Below are 21,528 nucleotides of genomic sequence, written 5' to 3' on the forward strand. Positions count from 1 at the left end.
ATTTGTATGATTTTCACTCAAAGCTTTTTCTGTGGGTTTATTAAACTTGTTTAGATTGAAGGCTCAGAGAAATAAACGTTCGGAACCTTACTATCTTCCTTTTTATTATGAAGAGCGTTGAGAGAAGGGAGTCTTACGATCCAATCCTGAGAAATACCACACGGTACATATATTAGGTCTTTAGGGAAATCGCTAAGTAGCGAAACACCTTCCATTTGTAAACTGGGATGTACGATTCACAATCTTTCTATCTTAGACTGATTAAGAAATTTAAGAAATATCGCAATTATCGCAGCAAAAGAGAGTGCAGTTGTCAAAGACAATTTTATAAGCTACCTTTACATAGCTTCTTAAAAAACAATGTTTAGGGAACAAGTGGAGAGCAGAACATGGAAGATGTTTTAGATATTATACTTACATACGGTAAGCAAATCATTTTTTGAGATTTTAAAACTGTAACCTACTAAACCTAACCTTGAAATTTTCTCCTAGGTTAATAATTTCTTGAATTACGCGTCTGAACTTTTTTTCGCTAAGATTGATAAAGTCAATATGTCAAGAAAACCTGAAAAAAACCATCCTAAAATTTATTTTTTTTCGCAGGTTAAATTTTAATAAATGAAAGTGAAATCAATGTATCATTTTCCTGTTTTTGATAACTTGTAAGGAACACAATAATCGCACGTTAAAGTGTAAAAGCATTATTGGATTAGACGTAATCTGATATATATTTTGTATATATTAAAATTATTTAATTAAACCTAAATTAAAGAGTTGTATCCCTGATTCAGAAACAATATCTTTTAAATCTTTATCTGATTAAACTTTAGAATATTTCGCTTTTATGTATTTGAAACTAGTTAAATTTTCTCTCTATTTAATTCCTTATTCTTCAGCAGAGATCCTCAAATGACTTTTACAATTGAAACTGATAGAACACAGAATATCTTCATAACGTTTCCTCGGAACATGGTTTTAAAGATTCCAATGTAATCTGGGATGTAATGTAGTGCGAAGTGTCACGTTAAATTACAGTGTCCATCTCTTAAAGGATTTGAACATGTTTATTTCATTCAAAAATGAACATAGAAGCTTAATATTTAATCCTCAATTGTATTCGAGTACTTTCAGTTTCCGTAGGGATTCAACTTCAGTTGTTTGATTCAGTGAATGGTTTTAGGAGTTCTAGTGGAATCAAATTGTTGAAAGAAACCTTGTGTAGTTTCTAATTTCACCACTATTACTAGGATTAATAAGGATTTGTTTTGACGGTGTAGACATTTCCTATGTCAAGGTTATTTCTGCATTTATGCTTGAGCTTTCTAGTATACACCTTCTAGACTGGAGATATGCCAACATAATATACAGTTACACTCATAGAACATGAGACACATTTTTTATTTAAAAAGGAAAAAATAAGCTAGTTTTATTTCTATTGACGTCACTACAAGTAACCCTTCATCTCAGAAGTTTATGTCCTTCATAAGCGATAAGAGTACCCTGTAAACTTTTATCCTGGTAACATTAAGGAAAACATCGTTTTATTCTGTATATTCTTTCAGAGCTGGGAACTTCAGAATGGGATACTTTTTATCCCGATTGCTTAATCCGAATATCCAATGTGAACACTTTTAATTTCTTGCGTCATCCACTTTTTTGAATATATTACAGAAAAATCAAAAACCGATTTTTTCTGTATATTAATCTCAAATGGCGCGCTATATTTCAAATTTCCCGGCTTCTGATACGCGACTCTGATTGGTTGAAATTTTTACACTTTTCAGGACACAAGTACAAGATTAGGTTAGTCTCGAGATTTAGAAAAAGAGAATCAAGCATTGATCTCGATATCCACCATTCAAAAGTTCCCAGCTCTGGTCAATGTTCTTTCTTTGTTTGTATTGTCACGTTTGTAGACCTGCGATTGGAAAGATAAGAATTTCCGATTCACAACGGTCGTCATGAATCCTTCAAATCTGATCATTAATGTAGAAAATGTTGTAGTTTTTCTAGCTTTAAAAGTGTTTAATTCTGATAAGTCCCATATGTTTTCCTTTTCCTACAGTAGAAATGCGCAAGTCACTTTAGTAGCGAATTCACGATTGAAAATAAACAATTTCCAAACTTATAAACATTGATATCTAATTCATTCTTTGATGAGCCAAAATTTTTAAGCGTACCGTTGTTAATGGAGGGTAAATTACGCTTATAGTCATTTTAAGTTAAATTTCTATTTATTTTTGTTCAGGTTATGGTGATGGTCCGAGCACTGCACCTCCTCCCCCTCCTCCTCCTCCTGCTCGCAACACCATCCAACCAATGCAAGGCTCCCCTCCACCATTGAGACAGCGAACCCCTCCCCCGGCATATAAAAACCCACCGATCGATCTGCCTCAACTAGATTTTGGAGATCTATCCTTCGATCTAGGACATCTGCCTGAACTAGGCTGGGCGGAGCAGTTGAGAGGGGATAAGATGGGAGGCGGAGGAATGGCGGATGATAATATGGATGTGGATATGGATGTGGCGGATTGGTTGGATTCTCTGCTCCCAGCCAACAACCAGGTTTGTAGCTAACCCTTAAAGTTAAGTTAGGAAAACTGGTACAAACTAGATTTGATATCATCAGTTTGTAAATTCTATATGGCCAAAATGTTATAAAAAGAATTTAAAGAATTGATGAAAAATTAGCAAAATGAAGCCGATAATCACCCCGCAGTACAATAGTTAATCTATATTTATTTTCAGCCTGGGCTGTGATAGAGCTATTGAAGTAAACAACTAGTACAATCTACCGCACTGTACTTTATATGTACTAACCGTTCTACTCAGTGCAGAGTACACTATACTGCATTGTGTACCGCGGCGTGAGTAAATTGTTAAACAAATTGCATTTATTCCGATATTTTGTGTCAATTAAACACGTATTTATGTGTTCATTAAGGATTCTACAATCCATCTTCTTGTACTGTACCTTTAATCAGTGCTGAGGAATCCATTGGATCCGCATCATTTAATCCTTGGATCCAGTTCCAGGAGAAACTGTTCGTTATCAAGATATATATATCACAGATATCTGGAGGTCATTGATTAATTAATAATCAAACATCAGAAAAGAATAAAAAAAACTAAATATTGGACAATTGTAGAGGACGGATCTGGATCCGTCTAATCAAATCAAACAGATGCTAAACACTCTCCCTCTTCGTAGATTTGTACTTCTGTGTATTCTGTTAATAGTACAATGTGTGATGGTATGCACACTGCACAGTTTCTACTATAATTCTGAACCCTTGATTAGGATAGTGGATAAATACAGTACAGTACAGTACAGTACAGTACAGTACAGTACACAAGCTTATAATGATAAACCAGTATTCTGTTCTAAAGGTCCTGTAGTGTACTAACAAACAATAGATATTATAATTTTAATAACAGAGCAAGTATTTTTACATTTTTTCCATTGTTGGCATGAAAAGTCGTCAGTTTTATTGCAGTATGTAGTTAATAATCATTGTTAAACAATTGTTCATAAATATTGTTTTTTACCTAAGTAAAGCATAAAAATGCATTTTGAAAACTGTTGTTTGTATTGTTGCTCTTATTAACATTTTATACTTTTCGCAATAATGTAATAGATAATCATTATGCTGAAGGCAATAGACGATATATATACTTGGAGCACGATAAACATGTCAAATTCTAGTCAGTCAAACAGTAACTTGATTTACCAGCTTTCTTTTATATTTTTTTATAATTAAAACTAAGTATACGAGTTGATCTCTGTTAGTGTTAAAATGTTATCAGAAATTAAAAAATTAATATTTAAACCTATCTAGTTATTAATCAGATCAAATGTTTCTAACCAGTTATATTTTGATGTTGTTTATGTTGTGTAGGCTAAAATGTGGAGGGTATCCAAATAAATTTGTTGTATGAAATCAGAGGTCAGTATTTCTCAAAAAATGGATGGGAGTTGAATTTGGGTATTACAACTTATTGTTAACTATGAAGGGTGAGTACAAAAATTTGAAAAGTGCTATTTGCTTCAGGTTTTGGTAAAAATTAATATATGACTAAACATTTTAAGAATATGTTTGAAACATTGAATCAAAAATAACCGTAACCCGATTTTTTGAAAAATTAAATTTCTTTAAAATTTGATGGAAAATGTTTATATAATATAATGAAAATTTATCAATAATTGATCGAAAGAGTATGACCAAAAAAATCCGCAAAACATTTACAATTCAAATTTGGCTTTTTGGGGAACTATCTACATTTATGTAGATTTTTTTTAAAAATAAAAACGTACTTTTAACGTGTACTCTTGCGTTAAAAATACCAACTGATCTAAAGCTGAGAATCCATGTTAACATACTCTCAGTAAAAACGTGATCCTTGCAGATTTTCACTTGACATTTTTTGAGGATTTTCTGTCATATCTCTTGCAATTATTTATGAAATTTTAACATTGGAACAATATAAGAAACATTTATGTATCAATTTTTAAAGAAACTACAACTTTTCAAAAAAATAATTCTCACGTTTTTATTAGCTTAAAGTTGACATTTCTTGTTTAAATATTAAGTATAACGCACATAAAAAAATATTTTGTTTATTTTCGTTGTACTATGCTTTGATTTTAAGATATAGATTTAAAAAAAGAACTTTGACAATTTTGGAACTAATGACCCTTGTAATCATCCATTGTATGTCAATATTTTACTCACTGACCACTGTCTTTTTTTACATATAATTGAATTATAGACTATACAATAAAGACTGCTAATCGAAGCTAATACGCCCAGCTAGATGGGTCATACTTGTGCCGACACGGCATGCATACCCATTCAGGGGATAATATGCCCAGCTAGATGGGTCATACTTGTGCCGACACGGCATGCATACCCATTCAGGGGATAATATGCCCAGCTAGATGGGTCATACTTGTGCCGACACGGCATGCATACCCATTCAGGGGATAATACGCCCAGCTAGATGGGTCATACTTGTGCCGACACGGCATGCATACCCATTCAGGGGATAATACGCCCAGCTAGATGGGTCATACTTGTGCCGACACGGCATGTATACCCATTCAGGGGATAATATGCCCAGCTAGATGGGTCATACTTGTGCCGACACGGCATGCATACCCATTCAGGGGATAATATGCCCAGCTAGATGGGTCATACTTGTGCCGACACGGCATGCATACCCATTCAGGTGTTAATACCCCCAGCTAGATGGGTTATACTTGTGCCGACACGGCATGCATACCCATTCAGGTGTTAAGTTTTACAAATTTAAAAGAAAGAATCAACACTGTTTGCAGTTTCTAAATATGATTGTAATCTTCCATTTTCTTTCTTTTGTCTACTTATTAAAGGTTTTAAAATTTGTTTGAAGGACCCTGAGGCCTGAACTATTCCTGCAGAAAATGTCACATTCTAGCCTTTAATAGATCTCTGTACTCTCTTATTTTTGGATTGAATTTATTAATCATTCCTCAAATCCCAGTCTATAGATTATTAATCTTTGAAGATTGATGAAATAAAAAGTAAAAATGTTTTTATTGGAGAAAAATTTAGTTTTTAATGGACTGAAAAACACGATTATTAACTGTTTACAACTTCTTTTCAGGGAAGTTAAGGTAAACTATATCAAATATTAGTATTTCTACATGAAGCTTAGGTTTATTTATTTAGCATTGACAAATCTATGAAAGCAATTATTTTGAATTGCAAGCTGTGTCATCTCCAAGATCTGCTGAGGATATCCAGGTATTATCAGGTTTCTGACCCTCTATGGCTAATAAGTCCCGAACTTCTTCAACTTCCTTCAAGACACGGATCAGATTCCCACTAGCCAACTTTCCCAGGTCTTCATCTGTCCACTCAAATTCAGTGTCTTCAATGAGTGCAGCAAAAACATTGGGATAGTAGGATACATCGGGAAGGTCAACTGGGGTAACATCTATTCCATTGTAATCACCACCAATTCCAACATGGTCAACTCCAGCAATTTTTCTAATGTGATTTATGTGCTTCACAACATCCAGAACTGTTGCATTTTGGGTTCTGCAGCTTTCAACTAAGAAGCAGGTGTAGAAGTTCACCATAACTATTCCACCATTTTCCTTTACCATTTCTAAGACATCATCAGGAACGTTTCTAGAATGTGCTGCAACTGCTCTGGCACTTGAATGTGAGAATATAACAGGTGCAAAAGATGCTTGAATTGCTTGTCGCATAGCATCAGAAGACACATGAGAGAGATCTACTAGCATGCCAAGTCTGTTCATTTCTTGAACTATTTTAACTCCAAAATCACTTAGTCCATTGACTCTAGAGGGAAAAGAACCATCCTCTACTTGTGCAGCATCTGCCCAGGGTGTGTTACAGCCATGAGTCAAGGTCATATATCTAGCCCCCATTGAATACAGTGTTCTGAGAATGGACATGCTGCTACCAATTGCATGACCACTTTCCACACCTACCAGACTTGCCACTTTACCCTTTGAAAATGCTAGTTCTATATCAGCTGCACTATCTGCCCACATTAGATCTTCTGGATATTTATCAACAATCTGATGAATAACATCTATCTGTTCAAGGAACTTTTGTGTTGCATCCTTGTACTGACTGCTGCAGCTAATATATGCAGACCAGAACTGACCTCCCATTTTCCCTTTTCTCATTCTAGGGATGTCAACATGGTTGAAGTAATATGAAGCCCAAGGTTCTTCTTTAGTTAGGTCATGATCAAAGTTAAGAAGTGACACATCATTGTTTAATAAGTCTCTGACGCCCATAGGGAAATCATTATGTCCATCAATGATAGGATAGTCTTTAAGGACTTTGTTTACTCTGGCCATGATGTTTTCAGGACATGGACCACCATGAGAAGTACTCGCAAGAAGTAGGATCACTTCCACAATGGCAGTTAACTTCATTTTAATGTTTCAAGCTTCAACTGTTCAATGTTTGATTTGAATTGACCATATATTAATTTTTCTTATCTCTTGAGGTTATTAGGGAAGATAAAATTTTGTAATAAAAATGCAGAAACGAAAAACAAAAATGATATAAATTTCTTCTTCCTAATACTTTGATACAACTGAGTTTAGTATTTAGTTTTTGATCATGAAATAAGTAAATGATGAAATATTTGAGATCTGAGAAACTATCAATAGCATATGTTAGTTCTGTAAATTTGAATAAGTAAATATGGACTGTGTGAACTTGTTCACATACGTTTCTATCATCCATCTACATAATCAAGCTTTTTTCTCATATACATTTGTAAAACTGTGCCATTTCATATCCAAAAGTACAATTTCCTTTTAATAATCATAAAATCTTAATTTAATACCAAGCATGGGTAAACTATGACTCCTGGGCAAAGTGAGGTCCACCAGTCTGTCTTAAAAAATTGTGAAATCATCTAAAATGACCACAAATTCACAATTGATAAACCCGACAGAGAATATTTTCATAATTTCCATCTATTCAGAAAAGAACAGAAATCCGGGTCTTGTGTTAAGAAAGAACTAAACAAAAGAAAGAAAAATAGTATAGTAGGCAAAAAAAGTTTTATATATTGGATAATTTTATAAAATTTGAGAAGCATTCAGGGTGTCCCAATTAACATTTTTTTCCAACCTGTTATTTCCTAACTTTTTAAGAAAGAATTAAACGAAGGAAATAAAAATAGTTTTGTGGTTAAACAGAAGTTTTATATATTGTGTAATTTTATAAAATTCGTGAAATATTCAGGGTGTCCCAATAAACATAATCTTTTTTTTAACCTGTCATCTTCAAGCTTTTTACTCCACTTCCTGAAAGAGTTGTCCTGGCCTGTTAGTGCCATAATTATTGGAGTAGAACTGTTTATGATTTGAAAATATTTTGAAAATTTGAGAGGAGGTCGCCTTAAAACAAACAATGCTAGTGGATTTTTAGAGAAAACTATTGGAGTAAAAATGCTAATATTGGAAATATTTTGGAAATTTGGATATTTTGGAAAAAAAAAGAATCTTGAAAATTGGATAGGAAGTTGCATCAAAACATACAATGAGAGTGGAAATATTATTGTTTTCTGGAGAATACTTTTTGGGTAAAAAATGTCGATATTGGGAATATTTGGGAGTTTTGGAAAAAATGATAATATTGGAAATATTTTGGAGGTTTGGATAGGAGTAGGAAGAGGAGAGGACGGAGTAGAGGGGGAGGAGGTGGGTATGAAGGACACAAAACTCAGAGGTTCAGAGCTTAACTCAAGAAAGTGACTGGAATAGGGAGGTGAGGCAGGGGGAGGAATAGGAAGAATTAAGCTTAAATGGTGACGGACGTGTTCAGAGTTATTTAACGTTTTGCTGGTCTCTGATACCAATGACCAAATGAGTTTCTTTTCCGGTATCATGCCTGCAGAGAACTCGTACCTGCAGCGAACTCTGGTTATGCACGCGGCAAAGCGCAAGTTTCTTGAAATGTAAACAAACAAGAATAATTGGTGGATTCTCATTTGAACTACTGCCGTTTGAACTATGGTACGTTTGAACTATTGTTCGTGTGAACTATTGTTCATTTGAACTACTGACATGACGTCTTATCCTGTAGTTTAAATCAACGCATTTCTTGCTCATTTGAACTATTTTTCTACCCCAATTCAGTTTTAAAATTTTTTTTATAATCTTCATAAAGTTATATTCATGACAATTAATTAGATAAACATTACACAGAATGAACATAAAAATAGTTCAAATGAACNCACGGCATTTTACAGAGAAATGTTACATTTTCGACCCCCCTCCATCTATGGGTTTTGTACCTCTAGAAGTACTTTTTACTTCAAAACAATGAATTTTAGTAGACAAAAAGCTTAAACACACTTTTTTCGGAGAAACCTTGTAGTCTAACCCTGAAATAATAAAAAATAAATATAAATTTATTAAAATAGAAAAGTTGAAATTGCATGTGCAAGCATAATAGGGCAGGGGGGTGGGGGTCAAAAATCCCGACATTAGAACTAAAACAAATCCGTTCCATAAATTCAAGTGTTTGTTTATGTTTAAAGAATCTTGCGCTTTGCCGCGTAGCATAACCAGAGTTTGCTGCAGGTACGAGTTCTCTCCAGGCATCACACCGGGACCTAGACGGCTTCAAAGATTTAAAACTGCATACCTCCCAAAAATGTTCCACCCAGATGCTGAAATTGGCCCCGTTTGGAATAGGGATGACCAGGGTGGGTTTTGACATGGCGGGTACAGCTCTGTACAAGGGCACACACATTTTCACAGCCCGGCAGACCAGACCCATACCTTTCCTGGTCAAGTGTTCACAGTCCGGCCTAATCATCATCCCTCTAGAGACCCAGTCCTCAGGATGACAGAATACACATGTATTCTTGAGGGATTCTAAATGTGAGATGAAAGTCCCTAATCTTACAACCTCAGCATTAAAAGGGGTTACCGTCGTACTCTGCGCAAATATGGACTGTGTGAACTTGTTCACATATGTTTCTATCATCCATATATATAATAAAACTCTTTTCTCATATACATTTGTAAAACTGTGCCATGTTCATATATAATAATAGCATCATCCTGGGAAACCTCAGGTATACCAGCTAGTCTTATAAATTGTGAAATCATCTAAAATGACCACAGTTGATAAACCCGTCAGAAAATAATTTCATGTTTCCATCTTTTTAGAAAAGTGATGGAAACAACAAATGTTTAATTTATTCATCTTTCTGTTCTTAAATAAGAATAAATGTTAGTATAAGAAATTCTTTGAAATACATTCAGTTTCATTTCCTTCCATTCCAATATCTTTTTCAGGAATCCATGTGTTATCAGGCTTCTTTCCTTCTTTTGCTAATTTGTCACGAACACTTTCAACTTCCTTAAATACACGAATTAGGTTACCATTGGCCAACTTTCCAAGATCTTTATCTGTCCACTTAAACTCAGTGTCTTTAATAAGAGCAATAAAAAGATTTGGATAAGAAGATACATCAGGAAGATCAGTTGGGGTGACATCAACTCCATTGTAATCTGCACCAATCCCTATATAGTCAACACCAGCAATTCTTCTTATATGATTAATATGCTTCACCACATCTAGAACTGATGCATTTTGAGTTTTACATTCTTGAACCAAGAAGCAAGAGTAAAAATTCACCATTACTATACCTCTGTTTTCTTTAACCATCCTTAAGACATCATCAGGAACATTTCTGGGTTTTGCTACAACAGCTCTTGCACTGGAATGAGAGAACATTATTGGAGCAGAAGATGCCTTAATTGCTTTCCTCATAGCATCAGAAGATACATGAGAAAGGTCTACTATCATGCCAAGTCTGTTCATCTCTTGAACTATTTTAACTCCAAAGTCACTTAGTCCATTGACTCTAGAGGTAAGAGAACCATCCTCTACTTGTGCAGCATCTGCCCAGGGTGTGTTACAGCCATGAGTCAAGGTCATATATCGGGCCCCCATTAAATAAAGTGTTCTCAAAACTGCCATGCTGCTACTAATGGCATGACCACTTTCCACGCCAACCATGCTTGCAATCTTACCCTTCGAAATTGCTAGTTCTATATCAGCTGCATTATCTGCCCACATTAGATCTTTTGGGTACTTATTAACAATTTGGCGAATAAGATCTATTTGTTCAATAAACTTTTGAGTTGCATCCTTGTACTGGCTGTTGCAGTTAATATATGCAGACCAGAACTGACCTCCCATTTTCCCTTTTCTCATTCTAGGGATGTCAACATGATTATATGAATATGATGCCCAGGGTTCTTCTTTTGTTAAGTCACGATCAAAATTAAGAAGACTCATATCACTGTTCAGGAGGTCTCTAACTCCCATGGGGAAATCATTATGTCCATCTATTATTGGGTGACTTGAAAGAACCTTGTTTACTCTTTCTGCAGCACTTTTTCCATATCCTAATGGATGAGAAGGCCTTGCTCCATATCCTAATGGATAAGAAGTGTGTATATAATGAAGTATCATCACCATCAGCACTAGCATTAGCTTCATTTTATTGTCTTGAGCAATTCTACTTTAACTAAACAAATTCAATGTAAAGATAGTGAAAAGAAAAAGATCACATAAAAAGTTTTTTCTAACAATTAAACAATAATATGTTCAATATCCCTTACACAGCTAAAGTACATATGGAAATAATTCACCCACAAACCTTGGGTGGAAATGTTTAATCTTGGTGTTTAAAGACTGAATATGAATATATCGTTTCCAAGTCCTGGGCACCACTAACATTGTAAAATAATTTATAGTCAATAATGTAGTTTTATTAGTTAAATAGTTGACTTACTTTTTCCTGTATGAAACATGACTCCTAGATGTTTGCAGATTTAATTAATTAAATAATAAGGTACTTATTGTCAAAGGGTGTAATAAATGATAATAAGTCAAAATCATAAATACATATTAAATTCACTGCTTTTTCAACGACTTTACCCCCAACAGCAGGCGTTAAGTTATTTTTTAACTGTTCCTTGGCTCAAAAAGGAAACAAAAAAGCCTTTAAATGATTTTTTTCTATACTTTGAATTTCTTGTCTCATCAACAAAGTTGCTAGGCTTGCCATTCAAAGTCTCCTTGTGTTTCTTAGCTTTTAAACACAAAAAATGTTAGTCATAAAAGCAATATTAAAACAAAGCATTTAAGGAATGTAATTAAATTTTTAAAAAATATTAAAATTATGTTATAAAATTATTTTTGTTTGAAAATTTGTAAATATATTTTTTACTACACATTTACTTTTGAAATTTAATACTTTTCATTGTTTTAACATTGCTTTTAATGTCTCTAACATTATGCTGAAATTGAAAATTTGAGAGGGGCGCCATAATACAGGAAAATGTTTTTAAAAATGAAAGATACTAAAAATCCTTTAATTTCATAAAAATTGATTAAAAGTTGTTATAAAAATTAAAAAAAAATCCATGACAATTTTCAAAGCTGTGACACATTTTTATCTACCCAAAACCTTAAATTGGTTCTGAAAAAAATGCTTTTCTGTCCATGAAATTTCCTTATATGAAAATTATCTGTTTATGAAAAATCTGCTCTGTTTATGAGATGTCTATGAAATGTCATATCTACGAATTTCTTTTTCTATGAAATGGCCTATCTATGAAATTTCCGTTTTTTTCAATGTCATTCTATGAAATGCCCCAACAGCAAATACATACTTAGACAACATGACAGAGAAGTCAAAATAGAATGATACTTAACTTTTAATTTTCATTTAAGAGTGCAATATTTAGATATATCATTTAAGGTTGCATGACCAGGACCACTTTCCGTTACCAACCTTACTACTTTCAATTGCACTCTCAGTCCACATTCAAAGTTCAGGGTACAATCTGTCATTTTCATTTTTGTGCTATTGGGATGTTAACATGGTTTCTTTAGTTACATCATTATCAAAGTTAAGAAGTAATACGTCACAATTTAATTGGTCTCCAACTCCCATAGAAAAATCTTTTTAATGGTAAATATTTTTATTTTTTGTAGGGTTTTAAAAAATAGCATTTTTACAAAATATATATTGTACATATCACATTAGTTTATGTACTGAATTTATGTTTGTGAATTTAAGGTGGTGTACTAATTAGTACCCAGGTTTTGATAAACATAGAAAATTAACTTACAATTATAAAATTGACCATGTCTTTATTTATATACAAATAAAAGACACCCTTGAAAAAATTTTTAAGTTATGATAATGATGACATTTTTAGAAATACCGTGGGTCGTCACTTTTCATGTAATATGACATAGCTCAGATACAGTCTGTATTAAATCTTTATAAGATTTAAGAAATTAAGGATGAACATATCTTTACAAAGTTTTCATGAAACTATGTTTACTATTTGATAATTATTTGAATTGAGTTAAGGACAACATCTTTTAGCATTGTTGGAATTTATAGCATAAGACGGAAACAATTTAAAATCAATTAAAAAGTTGGTTTAACCCCAGTCATTAATAAAAAATCTGACAAAATTCTAAGAAGAATGGTTATATATTTAGTCCCGTAAATTTATCAAAGAAAAAGAGTCACTGGGGAAGCCTTCTTTCTTCTCATAGAAACATGCTTGAGCTTCCTATCTCTAGATGCTTGGTTGCTCCTATATAAACAAGTTGTATCATCTATATTTATTTCATGCGCATATGTTGTTTGATAACATAGGAGTACAGATTTAATGTAAAAGTATTGTGAGCGTATATCTCCTAGGTTCTAATACTTGTGTATGTTATAGTAAATAACATACACAAGTAAAATATATATGGGTACAGTAATCTCCTAGTTCTGGGACCATTATTTTTTCTGGACAAACTACTTTAACTTTTGTACAGTATAGTATATATCTGTTGAACAAAAATCATTCAACTACCCAGATCCTTTTGAAAGTAGCCTTTACCAAGGATTGTCTCTGGCCAGAGTCTTAACACACACACCAAACCAAACCTTCTCCGCCAGTCGATTCGCAAACCAAAACTAAAATCCAACATTGAAGTGATACAAGTTAAAATTCTAAAATATCCTTTTTTTAACCCAGCAATTATTTTCAGAAGACTTTAGTCATCAACTAATCACTCCTCTTTTTGTGTGTTTAAGACTCTACAGTATGTTAATTCTCTTGAAGATGGAAAATATGATCTTATTAACAAAACAATATTCTGAATAACATCACAATAGTTTATTAATTTATCAGTTTATAAAAATATATCCCGCTCACCCAACAACTTTAGAACTGTGCTATTTCATTATTTATATTTTATTAAGTTCAATCGCCTGTCATTTTTTTATATATACCCGTATTTCAATAACATGTTAAACTTTAACAAGGGCTAATCAAGTTCTGAACATATGTCAACATTTCAAACTAAGAGAAGACATACTGCCCAATGGACTCTCAATCATTCCACCAGGGTAACACCCTTGGAGCCATCAACACCACTCTTCATCAGGAGCACCAGAAAATGTGTACTAGAAATTCCCCCTGCCATCAATAGGGGTGTTCACTCTGTCACCCACAGCAGCAATGCATCCTTGAACCCTCCCACCAGCCTCCTCTCTCAACCCCCTGACAATCACCCCATCATGCTTGGCATTTCAAAATGCAATTCAAACCAATAATGTGCATGAACTGAAATTTTTCACACACCTGTACACAAATTCCATGAAATCCAACCTGGAATACTTTAAAGGTTGCTACAGTTCAAACCTTCATCAAGGACTCCCCCTCCCTGCTCCAACCAATCATCCTTCAGACAGTACTGGATGACACTTACATCAATGACGGAGGATTCAGAGCTAAATCCATCATGGAGCTCTCTGAGACACAACAAGAAATTGAATCCATCCTCAACAAGGGAGGGTTTCAAATCAAATCCTGGGAGCATTCTGGAGAAAATGGCTCAAGCAAATATCTGGGAATGACTCGGGATTGCCCCCAAAATTGTTATCTCTTAAAATTCCGTCTCAGCCTACATAAAAACTTGTGGAATACCTGCAGGGGACAACCTCAATTCCAAATTTCTCCAAGACCATTCTGCACCTATCATCAAGAAAAATGTCCTCAATTCTATGATCCAACCAGTCGATCCAACCAGTCTTGCAGCTCCACTGATGTTCTCTGTACGATCACTATTTAGTGAATTATGCCACGATCCATCCTGTTCCTTCAACTTCATCCTGTCTGAAGAACGAACTGCAAAATTCCGTAACGTAGTCAATGAAATTCTCCTGACCAAGGGTATTTATTTTTCAAGGCAAATAATATTTAGCTATCCTCATTAGCTCTACATCTTCTTTGACAGCAGCCTGCAGGGTTACGGTGCTTGTGTCTGCTTTCCCTTACAACCAGTTCAATCTGCTCTACAGTTCAGCCAAGATCATTTTTGATGGTACTTATTCACTATTAAACAAGATAAACAAAGCTATTAAATTGAGCTTTTGCAATAAAAATTATTGAAGATTTGATTGTACTTATTCAGTATTAAACAAGATAAATAAAGCTATTAAATCTAGCTTTTGCAAAGAAACTATTGAAAATTTTTGATGGTACTTATTCAGTAACTAAACAAGATAAACAAAGCTATTAAATCGAGCTTTTAAGGGTACACATTTTGCATTTAACAACTAGATGAATAAGCTCTTAAATCGAGCTTTTAAGTGAACACATTTAACATGCAATAGCAAAGTGAATAAAGCTTTTAAATCGAGCTTTTAAGGGTACACATTAAACATGCAACCACAAGATGAATAAGCTATTAAATCAAGCTTTTTAATCAAGCAAAGTGAAGCACGTTTTAGTAAGAAACTAAATAGTCTGGAATAAGTTACATATTTAACATGCACAGAAGAAAACTAAAGCTATTAAATCGAGCTTTTGGGGGTAATTTAATCAACATGTTAGCAAGATAAACAAGCTATTAAATCAATCTTTAAAGGGACGCATTTAATATGTAAAGTAAAGAAATAAATAGGATAGGGAAAGTTGATAAAGTCAAGAAGGGGGGGGGGGTGAGAGATAATATAACTATTGAAATGGTCTTTTGCAATGAAATTAATTAAACGCATTTTAGTACAAGAAAGTGCAAGGAGTAAGGTAAATAGTTATCATGTATAAGAAAAACTAAAGCTATTAAAGTGAGCTTTAAGAGTTCTTATTGCACATGCAGGTAAGAAATATAGCTATTAAAAATTACGCTTTTAAGGGTACAAAGTTAGAAGCGAGTTTTTAACCAGTAAGAAAAGATAAAAGTCAATAAGAGGAGAGGAAAATAAAATAAAGCAGGGGGGGGGAAGAGCTTCTACCTGAAGAGAGTTGAGAGGTTGAAGGTACGGAAGGTAAAGCCCAGATGAACTCTAAGGGAAGGTCTTTGAGTTTTGAAACTCCATGGTCAAGAAGCTCTTGCATTCTTTTGAGGAGTTTGTTGTATTTGATGACAATTTTTTGCCGGAGAGTCTTCCATAGCATTGCAGAGAGAGCAGCTAAAACAACGGACGAAAGGGGAACATTGGGAGCTTCCTCTAGGGGGACTCCGAGGACTACGACAGGGGAGATTGGACAGCCCCAATCAATTTCAAGGGGAGGTCAAGGGGGATATCACAATAAGTTTTAAACTAGGAAACGCAGGAATAGTAGCCAGCGGGTGGGGGGTTAAAAGGTTTGTTAAACTTATCGGGACGATGGTAATCCAGAGCTTAGATTTGCTGGCTGAGATGGGCATGAAAAGTGCTCTAACGGAGAAACCATTAATACCCGCTTCAATTTGAGCTTCAGTTGAGATTGTGGTTTCACCTTGTTTGAAAGAGAATTTGAAGGTGGAAGAGTCAAGGAATTCGGAGCACAGGGACCTGTTGAGAAAGGTGAACACTGAGGCATCGTTGATCCACAAGGTGAGCGTAGTGGGGGTGGTGAGGTTTTAGAAGTTTCCTGCATTGAAAGGTTTGTTTTTAAAGATGGAACCAAGGTGGAAAACAGTACTGGATACTATTCTGCGGTTATCCGGGGCTAGCCTAATGCCTGTAAGGGAGAACACTTCTTTTGACCAATTCAGTTCATCAAGAAGTTCTGCGGCCTGAGACCCAAAACTGTCGACACTTAAGATGGCAAAATCTTCTTCTGTTAACGGGTCAGTGCTGGAGAACAGGCGACTTTTAATAGTTTTAGGAGACAGAGTTTTCTTCTAAGGACCCATGAAGGGGTACAAATAACTAAAAAAGGGAGGCACACTTAACTAAGAAACTGAATAATAGAATAAATTTTTTTTTTTTTTTAATTTGGTAATAATAGTTTAGGGGATAGATCAATAAACTAAAGTTAAGTATGGAAGAAATTAGATTACAATAATTGAATTAATAAACTAAGGAAAGTGTGCTGTCCTGTGTAAAAAGGAAAGGTTTGAAGTTCAGTCGAAAATATAGGCGTTAACACAAAAAGTAGGCGAGGTAGACTGCCAACACAGGCAGAGAACAGTGTAGAAGAACTGGCCGCCCCAAGCTGGGTAGAACCAGAATAGGACCGGTAAACAGCTGCACAGGTAACCTGCCCCCCTAGCTGGAAAATTATTTTTTCTTTCCACTGTTTTATTATTTTCTACTGTGATCGGAACTCTTTTTTTCATCCGCAAATGTCTTTTTGTGGAGCTCCTGCATCGAATGATTAAAAGCTGTCTTTTTTTTTAGTCCACAATTGTTTGCTGTCGGAGTTTGATTCCATCGTCGGATCAAAACTAATTTATCAGTCCGTCTGAAGAACTTTGAGGATGAAAAGACAAACTGTTTCTTCCAATATGAAATCAAAAAGGATGATAAAAATCACTCATTTGTCAAATCTTAGCCAGTTTAATTCATTGCTTCAAGGTGTAAGCACGCTGCTCAATTTGTTCAGAAAGTTTCTACATGATGAGATATGCATGACTTGTATAACAATTGCAAACATTTTTAAGTCATGGAATGCTCTTTATGGATAATAATAAAGAATTTTCCATGATTTAGCTGATTAGCATTAATCATCAATCTTCAACTTCAACCCTCAAAACAGTCAACAATTCAGTCATTAATCTAAATGTGAAAATATCCCTGATTATTCTATGATATCTATTAATATAATTGTAACAATGCAAAAATTGGCCTTTCACTAGATTTAATAATTATTGTATAGATCATGTTTAGAAATATGCAAGAAAATATTGAATAGAAGGAGGGGGCAATAAGGTTTCTGTACACTTTGCTGTGAGGTTTTTGGACTGCTGAAGAACTTTTTTGCGTAGCAATAATTTAAAGATTGTAAACAATAACACAAATGATAAACAAACATCTATGGGGGGGGGGCAGGATAACCTTGAGTTTGATTGAAAATGTCTCTGTAATAATTGGTCTTTTTCGTATAAAACTATAATCCTTAACTTTTTCAATCTTTTTTAACAATTGATAATACTACTTTCACAGTTTATACTAACTCATGTTATGTTTACATTAGATCGGCTGCCTTCTATTCAATATCTCCTTGGAAATATGTGTTTAAATGAACATTGATAGATACAGGGTGTCCCATGAAACATGACAATAGCAAGACGACTTGAAAGTCGTCTTTGATATTTGAATTTATTTTTGACATTTATTCTTCTATCTACTTTAACATGTATGATACTTCAATTATCTTGTTTAAGTTACACATTGGACTGAACCAATCATGGTGTCTATGAAGTTCAAATATGCTCCAATAATATGTAATTTTTATGTTTGTAAACTTTTTAAATAATTTTGATTCCATTTGATTTTTAACAATGGTAAGATGAGAAAGTTCAAATTTAACATTACATGGATTCCTCTAATTTTTTATAAGTATTTTTCAGTTTTGGAAAAACTTGTTTTGTTTTACATGAAATTCAAATGATTCATACTAAAACTCAAGTTGATGATTTAGTTTATTTTTTATTTTTTATTTTATTTTGTTTTATTTTAGAAGCATAAACAAAGAAAGCCAATGATAAACAGGATTTAAATTGTTAATTTATTAATCATTAATTTCTTCTCATCAAACTCTAGGATGGCCATTGAAGATATATTGAACTGAGAGTTTTAATAAGTTTAAAAAAAAAAATCCTGAGAACATAAGATTGAAAATTTGATAGCTAGGGTTTCCTTTCATGTCTGAGAGATGCAGATCAGCAGAATGATCAAGGAGCTGAAGTCCTTGATGCACTAGGGTTGATAGTCCTATAAGCCTAAAAAAACAGCAAGAAAAAATTCTGTGGCAGTTCAAACTTAGGATTGTACAATGCATAAACAAAAATTATTTGCAGGTGCATGTTAAGAAAAGTACTGAACAAAAGATTACGTTTTTGTTTCAATTTTCAATCTTTTCAAACCATGAATTAGGAAACAAATGTTAAAGGGAGTGACTGGCAATGTATGGTAGTTGAACTAAATATGTTGTATTTTAAACAAATTTTTTATGATTTAACGACATGTATTTACTGAGTATGATTTCAAAGTCAACTTTCAAAATCATTTTTTGGGTGGATACGTTATGAGAATTGTTTTTATTTCTTAAATATTAAGTAACAACAACTAAAAATAAAAAAATTAGAAATTAACTCAATTATCATCAAAATAAATGTAATATCTTAATTTTAAATTTTTTTGGTCATTAAAAGTTTTTTAAATTTTTTGTGTATTTTTCGCAGATTTTTGAAAAAGTTTAATGTTGTGTGGCACTATTTTCATCTACGTGCAAGTCACAACAACAACTAGTTTGGAATGAGCGAAAAAAAATTAATGTCTCCATTCATGTAGATTTTCAATTGAGGATTCACGTAAAACAAAATTTTAAGAAATGAGGGTAAATCTAATTTTTAAATATTTTTTGATCTTGTTTTTAAATAATTGAAAGTGAACAATTCTCAAAATATATCCACCCAATAAGATGATTTTAAGTTAATTTTGCAATCAAACCCAGTAAATATACAGTATAGTTTTATATGTCTTAAATGAATCATAAAAAATTCTCCACAATGCTACATATGCAAGTCAACCACCATAGATTGCCTGTCACTCCCTTTAAACCATCAAGATAGGCTCCAATATTCCACCTAGTAATTGTCACTTTTAAAATATTTCAGAAAAATTTTAATTTTTGAAATATTTAAAATGCAATTTTTTCATAATCACATCATAATTGTGAAATCATTAGATATGACCACAATTGATAAATTTTTCAGTAAAAATATTTTACAATTATAAATATTTATGCATTTTCTCTTCATCTTAAATGATATATATTAATAGTATAAGACATTCTTTGAAATACATGCAGTTTCGTTTTCTTCCTTTCCAATATCTATGTCAGGAATCCATGTGTTATCAGGTTTTTTTCCTTCTTTTGCTAATTTGTCACGAACACTTTCAACTTCCTTAAATACCCGAAGTAGGTTCCCATTAGCCAACTTTCCCAGATCTTCATCTGTCCACCAAAACTCTCTGTCCTTAATAAGAGCAATAAAAAGATTTGGATAAAAAGATACATCAGAAAGTTCAGTTGGGGTGACATCTACTCCATTGTAATCTGCACCAATCCCTATATAGTCAACACCAGCAATTCTTCTTATGTGATTAATGTGCTTTACCACATCTAGAACTGTTGCATTTTGAGTTTTATAGTCTGGAACCAAGAAGCCAGAGTAAAAATTCACCATTACTATACCTCTGTTTTCTTTAACCATCCTCAAAACATCATCAGGAACATTTCTGGGATTTTTTACAATAGCTCTTGCACTAGAATGAGAAAACATTACTGGAGCAGAAGAGGCCCTAATTGCTTTTCTCATAGCATCAGAAGACACATGAGAAAGGTCTACTATCATGCCAAGTCTGTTCATCTCTTGAACTATTTTAACTCCAAAATCACTTAGACCATTGACTCGTGGTGGAAAAGCTCTACTTTCTACTTGTGCAGCATCTACCCAGGGGGTATTGCAGCCATGAGTCAAGGTCATATATCTGACCCCAACTCTATAAAATGTTCTCAGAATGGCCATACTGCTAGCAATAGCATACCCACTTTCCACACCAATCAAGCTAGCTATCTTGCCCTTTATCATTGCTCTTTCTATATCATCTGCACTTTCTGCCCACATTAAATCTTTTGGGTATTTATCAACAATTTGATGAATAAGATCTATTTGTTCAAGGAACTTTTGAGTTGCATCCTTGTACTGACTGTTGCAGCCAATATATGCAGACCAAAATTGACCTCCCAATTTTCCTTTTCTCATTCTAGGTATGTCAACATGGTTAAAATCAAAAGAAGCCCAGGGTTCTTCCTTTGTCAAGTCCTGATCAAAATTAAGAAGACACATATCGCTGTTCAATAGGGCCCGTACTGATAATGGGAAATCATTATGTCCATCAATTATTGGGTGCCTTGTAAGAACTCTGTCAACTCTTGATGCAGGGCTTTCTTGATATCTCCATGTATGAGAAGTGTTTATAAGAAGTAGTATCATCACCACGAGCATTGGCAGTAGTTTCATTTTACTGTCTTATGCAATTCTTCTTTAACTAAACAAATACAATGTAATAAGATATGTTCAAAAATAGATTACATAGAAAAAAATAAAGGTTTATTTAGCAAACTAAAAATGAACATTTTTAAATTTTAGTCAGGCCTAATTCCCTGCCTTAAAGTACCTATGCAAATTCACTTACAAACAATTGCTATTTCATTCTTGGTTTCCAATACTGAAGATGTAAAGGTAAGTATGGGTCTCTATAATCAAGGGCACCACTAACATTTTGAAACAAGTTGTAGTCAATAGTTTTTATAATAAGTACAGAAGATTACTTACTTTCTCCTGGATGAAATACGACTCCAAGATGTTTGCAGACTGTATTAATTGCAGATATTTAATTAATAGATTCATAATTATCAAAGGGTGTTCTAAATGATAATTAGCCAAT

General features: G+C 33.6%; 2 protein-coding genes across 6 annotated transcripts; both read right to left on the reverse strand.

Moving 5' to 3' along the window:
* Nucleotides 1–5,679: 5,679 nt before the first annotated feature.
* Nucleotides 5,680–7,004, reverse strand: LOC111699614 (dipeptidase 1). Its single transcript, XM_023470331.1, has one exon. It carries the CDS (start codon nt 6,956–6,958, stop codon nt 5,735–5,737), a length of 1,224 nt encoding a protein of 407 aa, XP_023326099.1. The 5' UTR covers nt 6,959–7,004; the 3' UTR covers nt 5,680–5,734.
* A 2,724-nt stretch (nt 7,005–9,728) lies between these two features.
* LOC111699581 (dipeptidase 1) lies at nt 9,729–21,477 on the reverse strand. Of its 5 annotated transcripts, XM_023470318.1 has the most exons (3): nt 21,417–21,477; nt 20,448–21,129; nt 9,729–10,376 (listed from the first exon to the last, which is right to left on the reverse strand). In XM_023470318.1, exons 2-3 carry the CDS (start codon nt 21,099–21,101, stop codon nt 9,783–9,785), a joined length of 1,248 nt encoding a protein of 415 aa, XP_023326086.1. In that variant the 5' UTR covers nt 21,102–21,129; nt 21,417–21,477; the 3' UTR covers nt 9,729–9,782. The 5 variants fall into 5 exon arrangements, with proteins under 5 accessions (XP_023326086.1, XP_023326056.1, XP_023326063.1 ...); XM_023470288.1 differs by lacking the exons at nt 20,448–21,129; nt 21,417–21,477 and adding an exon at nt 11,221–11,332 and having other exon boundaries at nt 9,729–11,088; XM_023470295.1 differs by lacking the exon at nt 9,729–10,376 and having other exon boundaries at nt 19,807–21,129.
* Nucleotides 21,478–21,528: the final 51 nt, after the last annotated feature.

Source organism: Eurytemora carolleeae, unplaced genomic scaffold, assembly GCF_000591075.1.
Source record: "Eurytemora carolleeae unplaced genomic scaffold, Eaff_2.0 scaffold123, whole genome shotgun sequence".
NCBI classification, from domain to species: domain Eukaryota; kingdom Metazoa; phylum Arthropoda; class Copepoda; order Calanoida; family Temoridae; genus Eurytemora; species Eurytemora carolleeae.

Excerpts from the sequence above, each read along its gene's own strand:
- LOC111699614 (XM_023470331.1), bottom strand. The coding sequence starts at position 6,958 with ATGAAGTTAACTGCCATTGTGGAAGTGATCCTACTTCTTGCGAGTACT.
- LOC111699581 (XM_023470288.1), bottom strand. The coding sequence starts at position 11,060 with ATGAAGCTAATGCTAGTGCTGATGGTGATGATACTTCATTATATACAC.